The sequence below is a fragment of the Uranotaenia lowii genome, chromosome 3 (assembly GCF_029784155.1).
Source record: "Uranotaenia lowii strain MFRU-FL chromosome 3, ASM2978415v1, whole genome shotgun sequence".
Lineage (NCBI taxonomy): Eukaryota > Metazoa > Arthropoda > Insecta > Diptera > Culicidae > Uranotaenia > Uranotaenia lowii.
Window position 1 is genome coordinate 186,169,596 of NC_073693.1, and position 8,033 is coordinate 186,177,628.

General features: G+C 36.8%; 1 protein-coding gene across 1 annotated transcript; it reads left to right on the top strand.

Moving 5' to 3' along the window:
• The first annotated feature begins 613 nt into the window (after positions 1 to 613).
• Positions 614 to 2,474, top strand: LOC129752922 (uncharacterized). Its single transcript, XM_055748713.1, has 2 exons — positions 614 to 1,966; positions 2,024 to 2,474. Exons 1-2 carry the CDS (start codon positions 636 to 638, stop codon positions 2,472 to 2,474), a joined length of 1,782 nt encoding a protein of 593 aa, XP_055604688.1. The 5' UTR covers positions 614 to 635.
• Positions 2,475 to 8,033: the final 5,559 nt, after the last annotated feature.

Consider the following 8,033-nt stretch of genomic DNA (forward strand, 5'->3'; position numbering starts at 1 on the left):
AATCTTGATAGGAGCATATTAAAAACTGATATAATTTAGCTATGATTGTATAAATTTTTTGATATAATTTGAGATATTTTAACATCCTACGAGTACAGAATTAAAACTCATTTAGATAGAAAATAATTAGTATCAAAATATCTCATCTTGATAAAATTTTGTTTTTCCCTCCTGATCGGGAAGTCTTTGAGCCAATCTAATGCTCTCACGTTATTGTATGTTCGTAAATAAACTAACTATAAGGCCATTGATAATGTACCTTTATTCATATTACGATATATGACGATTGACAATGAGTAAATATCATTAAATCATGTAAGTAACCAACTATTCTCCGAATATCAGTTGATTTGGCGCAAGCCAGCAGTCTAAAGTCCACTCTTACATTTATGCTAAGTTGAAAGTTTCGTGGTGTAAGACAATACCCCGCAAATCTGAGCGCATCAAAATTGAGTGTAGGAATAAATTTGATAACTTGTTTGCTTTTCAGGCCTATCTTCTCGCGTTACTATAAATTTCAAAGAATACATACACAAATCTTCATTAAATCTCAGATACTGGAAGCAAGGATGATGAAAGTGTTTCCGAGATATCAGATTGTTCAATTCTTCCATTTGCTATGGTGTTGTTATGGAATGGAAATCACTCATAGTTCAAAAGCGATGACTAGTATACTGGCGCAGATATTCGACGAATACTTCGTCGATGTTCACAAAATAACGCTGATAAAGTTTTCAACAAAAACCTTAGAGAAAAACCCACAAACGTTGGATATTTTCGATGACACAATGAGTGCTTGTCAACGTCCAATACCGGTCGAAATGTCACACGCAGACGAGGAAGGCTTCAATCCATCGTTCTATAACGTTATGTTTGTTGACTCTAGTGAATACTTGGAGGTTTATCTGGAACAATTTGATAGCTGGAACAACGATTTTTCAGGACTGTATGTGGTTGTCTGTGCCGAAGAAGTGGAACACGAAACTTTAAATAAATTCTTTAAATTAACATGGTCAAAGCATATTATAAATGTTATCTTAGTGGTATCTGATGAACACGAAAATGTTATAATTTATTCATACCAATCATTTCGGAGCAACAGATGTCATTCTTGTACTCCTATCGTGAAAGCTAATTTATCGATCGATGCGTTGATCTCGGGAATAGATTTGTTTCCATATCGGTTGAATAATTTTCACCTGTGTACTTTGAAGGCAGGTGTATTCCGGTTGGAGCCTTTCACCGTCATCAGTGAAGATGAAAAAGGCCAAAAAACACACACTGGCACAGAAGTTCTCATTGCGCAGACGGTTGCAAAACATTACAATTTTTCTATCGAATACGTTATAACCCCCGGTGAAGCAAAATGGGGATATATCTATAGAGAGAACAGTACCGGTTTGATGGGGATGATTCAAGAAAACGTGGTGGATTTCGGTTTCGGAACAATCGGTATTTCGGTTGACAGAAACAAGTTCTTGAAATCGGGAGTTGCCCACTCTACGAGCACTTATGTATTTGCGATTCCTCCAGGGCGAAAATTCACTTCCATTGAAAAGCTTTTTAAACCATTTTCCTCAATTGTTTGGACCTGTATAACGGTGGTTTTTGTGAGTGTATTTTTGGCAGCGATTTTATGGTTTGGAAACACAAAAATACCATTTCTTCAAATCTTCAATATGGAGCCGCTTAAAACACCCTTACTAAATGTTTGGATTACTTTTCTTGGAGTTCCGTTGGCGAAATTTTCGTTCAGAGACTTAACGAAAACAGTTTTGACCGTTTGGATGTTTATGGGCCTAGTTGTGCGTACTCTCTATCAGGCGGCAATGTTCCGGCATCTTCATTCAGGCGAAACAACTAAACCAGAAGATACAGTAAAGGATTTCAACGAGGCAGGATTATATTACTATCTGTTTGATGTTACTAGGAGATTTTTTGTGGATTTCCCTCAAATTCAGGCAATGTAAATAATCAGTCATTCAACATATACGAATCGTAACGTAATTTTTTTTTATTTCAGGACGAGATCTATAACCGAACAAGAAGACCCCAACAACAAGCTGCAAGCTCTAGCTCGGGGAGATTTTGATGGTGTTCTCGTTCTGCCTTCAGGAATGATCCATTATTTTAATCAAAAAAATTTGGGAAAATTCCACTTAAAAACCGGAAAAGATGTTGTGACCACATATATAGTCGGAATTTTTTATCCGAAAAGTTCTTCGATAAACAAACTGTTCGATCAGATCATTTTAAGGTTACAGGCTGCTGGCATCACCAACTACTGGAGATCCAATTTTGGTGAGGTGCGGTATAAAGAGTTCCGATCAGAACGACCCACGGCCATTGGATTGGATTCGATATCTGGTGTGTTCATTATCTGGTTGGTTAGTTTAATTGGATGTTTTATTGTATTTTTATTCGAAATAAGCACTTTTAAAAACGGTAAACGAGTTAAACTTCTTGCAATGTAAAGGATACTAACTATCTTAACCTTCCTAGCCAGTCGCAAAATATCTGTTAAAATTTTTTCGGGTCTATTGTTATCGCTCCCCTGACCACTAATAATAACCGATTTTGATGATATTATATTCTTTGTTTAGGTAATTTAATCTTGTTTCTCAACATTATAAAGTCAATGTGTTTTAAAAAATTACCGGTAGTCGATTCCGAATAAAAAAATCCGAAAAAAGAGCTCTTTTTGTAATGCTAATTATTTCAGAATGATCTATTATTTTGACTTCCGGTAGAAAAAACTCTTACTTTAAAAAAATACATCAATTTTCGGCCCCGATTTTTCAACATTAAATTTTAGTGTTTTTTTTGTCAACCTTACAATTATTTCCATAGAACAAACTTTTTTTCTAATGCTTATGCTTATGCTTATGATACATACACAGCCAGATCTTGTCAGCATCCCGGTGAGTAGTAAAAGTACATTTACTACCCATCTTTACTCGGCCGGGCCCACTGTGCAGTATTAGACGCAGAGACAACTGGATCACAGGGAGGAAGAAACGTGGACAACAGGACCATACGTCTCCATGATTAGATATTTTTTTACGTTGGAAGCTTATTTGCTAAAAGAAGTTAGCTCCTGGATTCCGTTCCTTGGTTATTCCTCCTCAAATGGATGGAAATAAGGTTATTTCACACAGAAATTCAAAATTTTTGGCGGAATTTGATTTTTATCTGCTCGCTCTTGAAAAGAAACATTGATAAAACAGAAAAAAATATTATTAAAATGTCCATAAAATCCTTTGAAAAAAAAAGTAATCTTTTCAAAAAATTTTATGAATTAAAAAACCATCATTCTCGTATACATACCTTTTGTTGAATAAATTTACTTTTTACTCCTTAGAAACTAGTTTTGACATCAATTAAACTAACTAAGATGAAACAAATTATCGGATTCAATTGTCTTACCAAAAAAATTGAATAAATTATTAGGCAAACATTTCATTTCGAAAACTTTATATCCTTCCCTTTCATCATAAAAAATTATTGTTCAGCAAGCCTTGACTTCTCCACGCCTGATTGCAAAAAAAAATAAATGAGAATACTATCTGTTCTGTAGTATTTTTTCAATTTTTCTTCAAATGTTTTGTTCAGCAAACGGATTCAAACGTATTTCCTGATTTCATTGAAATACTTAGTTATATAGTTTGAAAAAGTTTAAATATGATAATTAATGAAAAAACATATCACTTAGCTTAATTCCTGTATGGTTGAGCGCTGGGACAAACATTTGATTTTTGTTCCGTTCCGTTCGGCAAGCAGATTGGGAGAACGGATGAGACAGTAATGGGGACACAAGAAACCCGGATAGAAGTATTTTCAACATTTCCCAACTTCCCCAACACTATTTTCACTTTCACTATTTTCACAGGTAAAACACAAATATTCGGGGATTTGTCAGATATTTTGCCTTGCGGATGATATTACAAAACCATAATAATTTTAACACCCCTGATAATTTTACCTCGAACGTTTTCCGGCACCTTGTACTCTTATTGTAGTTCCGTCGAATGGTGGACTTTAATCAGTGTCATTTGAATTTCAATGAAAAGAATCAGTTTTATAAAAAAAATCTACAGACGAAATCGCACAAATTTTCTGCGGACCTCATAGGTTTGATTCGAGCCTCTGATTCAAAATTTGGAATCGATTCTTGGATTTTGATTCACAAACAAAAAAGGAGATATGTATGTATGTATGTATGTATGTATGTTTGACCCACCAGTGGCTGATAGGTCTTTCGACCCGAGTCGGTACGGGAAGTCTCGATCGCACATTCAAATACTGTTCATGCTTAACTCATCAACAATGATTGCAGTACAACCAAGGGGTCCGTTACCACTGGCTTGGGACAGGTTTGACTCATCTCACTCCCTTCCAACTGTTCGAAACAAATAAAGAATCCTGAAAAGGTACCTAAATAGCCTACTCAAGATTCCAAATTTGCCGAGATACTCCGGCTGGCTTGAACCCACAATCCATTGTATATCAGTTTTCCGTTCGTTTGATGTCCTGTCCAAACCCTCCCACAAATCCCCTTAAATAGAGTTAAGCTATTTATTCTGAATGAATCAATTGCAATTAAAAAAAGTGATGAAATAAAATGATACTTATCTTGAGGCCATCAAAAGGCTTCAGCAGTTTTTCGGCGATCTACACAGATAGCAAAAGTCTGCATGTTCTTTAGTTACATATCAATTAATCACTTATCGCAGCAGTCTAGTATTCTAGCAATTACACCAATACCCCACAATAAAAACATAACCACGTTTTTTCATAAAAATCGACAGACCTCTCACTATATGTCAATGCTCTTATTTTTAATTGAACTACATTTTCACTGAGCTTATCCCATTTTTTGGGTCAGTTCCAAAAAAATCACTTAAAAAATCTTGAATTTCCTTTTTTCTGGTTCAGATTCCCGTAGGTCAATTTTCAAACACAATTTTAACGCTAATTTTCTCCCTTTCGGGTGGCAACATTCAAATTCTTCCCCTGTGCATCACTTGGAGAACGAAAAAAACGCGTCTGGTCTGCTGTTAGTTTTTCACATTAAAACACATTTTTGCCAATCATTTGTAAACTTTTCCAGAACGAAAAAAACGCGTCTGGTCTGTTGTTAGTTTTTCACATTAAAACACATTTTTGCCAATCATTTGTAAACTTTTCCAAGCAAACCGATCTTTGAAGCAAATCACTAGACCTGATTTTTCATTTTCCTCACAACATTATTCCCGGAACACAACTTTCATTTTTGAATTGGTTCCATACAACTTTATTTTTTCGTTTTATTCGTAATAGCAAAATTACACCAATCTATATACAGTAAGGTTTTTTTTTACACTGATATACGTACCGCGTAAAAAAAAACCGTGTAAAAAAAAACCGTGTTAATTCCCGAAAACCGTGTAAAAAAAACCGTGCTAATTCCCGAAAACCGTGTAAAAAAAAACCGTGCTAATTCCCGAAAACCGTGTAAAAAAAGACCATTCCAATTCGGAAACTCTGAAATTTGAAACAATAAGATATGTAACTTGACAATTAAAACCTGAGACCTGAGACCTGAGACCTTAGACTTGAAACTTTAGACTTGAGACTTGAGACTTGAGACTTGAGACTTGAGAATGTAGACTAGAGACAAGAGACCTGAGATCTGAGACTTGAGACTTTAGACATGACACCTGAGACCTGAGTCCAGGGACTTGAGATCAAAGACTTGAGACCGAAGACCTGTAGAATGAGACCAAAGACATGAGACATTAGACCTGAGACCTGAGACCTGAGATCTGAGACCTGAGACCTGAGACCTGAGACTAAACACCTAAGACAAAAAACACGAGACCTGAGACCTGAGATTTGAGACTTAAGACATGACAAAAGAGACCTGAGACATAAGACATATGACATTAGACCTGAGGCATTTGACAAGAGCCATGAAACATTAGACCTGAGACATTAGACTTTAGACTTGAGACAAGCTAATAGTGTTAGTATCGCGAGAAATTAGTTTAGCTCCGATTTCGACTTGCGACCCCTCTAGTGAAAGAGTTTGACTTGCAGGTGACGAAAAATAGTGTCGCGACTTCGCTAGTACAAGCTACTAGTGTTAGTACCGCGAGAAATTAGTTTAGCTCCGATTTCGACTTGCGACCCCTCTAGTGAAAGGGTTTGACTTGCAGGTGACGAAAAATAGTGTCGCGACTTCGCTAGTACAAGCTACTAGTGTTAGTACCGCGAGAAATTAGTTTAGCTCCGATTTCGACTTGCGACCCCTCTAGTGAAAGGGTTTGACTTGCAGGTGACGAAAAATAGTGTCGCGACTTCGCTAGTACAAGCTACTAGTGTTAGTACCGCGAGAAATTAGTTTAGCTCCGATTTCGAATTGCGACCCCTCTAGTGAAAGAGTTTGACTTGCAGGTGACGAAAAATAGTGTCGCGACTTCGCTAGTACAAGCTACTAGTGTTAGTACCGCGAGAAATTAGTTTAGCTCCGATTTCGACTTGCGACCCCTCTAGTGAAAGGGTTTGACTTGCAGGTGACGAAAAATAGTGTCGCGACTTCGCTAGTACAAGCTACTAGTGTTAGTACCGCGAGAAATTAGTTTAGCTCCGATTTCGACTTGCGACCCCTCTAGTGAAAGGGTTTGACTTGCAGGTGACGAAAAATAGTGTCGCGACTTCGCTAGTACAAGCTACTAGTGTTAGTACCGCGAGAAATTAGTTTAGCTCCGATTTCGAATTGCGACCCCTCTAGTGAAAGAGTTTGACTTGCAGGTGACGAAAAATAGTGTCGCGACTTCGCTAGTACAAGCTACTAGTGTTAGTACCGCGAGAAATTAGTTTAGCTCCGATTTCGACTTGCGACCCCTCTAGTGAAAGGGTTTGACTTGCAGGTGACGAAAAATAGTGTCGCGACTTCGCTAGTACAAGCTACTAGTGTTAGTACCGCGAGAAATTAGTTTAGCTCCGATTTCGACTTGCGACCCCTCTAGTGAAAGGGTTTGACTTGCAGGTGACGAAAAATAGTGTCGCGACTTCGCTAGTACAAGCTACTAGTGTTAGTACCGCGAGAAATTAGTTTAGCTCCGATTTCGACTTGCGACCCCTCTAGTGAAAGAGTTTGACTTGCAGGTGACGAAAAATAGTGTCGCGACTTCGCTAGTACAAGCTACTAGTGTTAGTACCGCGAGAAATTAGTTTAGCTCCGATTTCGACTTACGACCCCTCTAGTGAAAGGGTTTGACTTGCAGGTGACGAAAAATAGTGTCGAGGCTTCGCTAGTAGCTGAGAGAGCTGTGAGACAAGCTGAAAATTATCGGCTATGGATTGATTTTTGTTTAAGTATTTCCATTTTCTCCTATTTTTTTCTTGATGGGAGGCAAACTAAATGTGGACCTACAAATGAAACTTAAGTTTAGTGTTCGAATTTTGTTTGCAGAGTCTATAGAATAATAAGTTAAGATTCATCTTTGTGAATTTTGACAATAATTCTACTTGTCTATGAAGTTCATTTAAACTATACTTTCGATGAAAAAAAAACCATCAAAATTGATAATTATTTCAAACATTTTCAAGATTAATATCTATTTTTTCAGTATGAGTATATGATCACTTGCTTTTAGTGAAGTTCAAAAAAAAACATACCGACACTTTGTATAAACCTATTCATACCGCCGGGAGACCCCTAACACATATCCAGCTAAAACTCTCTTGTTTCTCAACCATTTTAAAAATATTATAGCTTTAGAAAAAAAATTAACGTGAGTGAAATATGATTCTTAGATAGTATTCAGCTACAAAGTCTTAAAGAAAATACGAAAGAACATGCTTCGGGAAAAGACTGAAAGTCAGTTAATCCGTGCTCGAAAAAAATCACTTAGTGCCTGAGAAAGCTGAAGTTAGAAGATATACAGTAAGGTTTTTTTTACACTGATATACGTACCGCATAAAAAACCGTGCAAAAAAAACGTGTAAAGAAAACCGTGCTTATTCCCGAAAACCTTGTAAAAAACCCG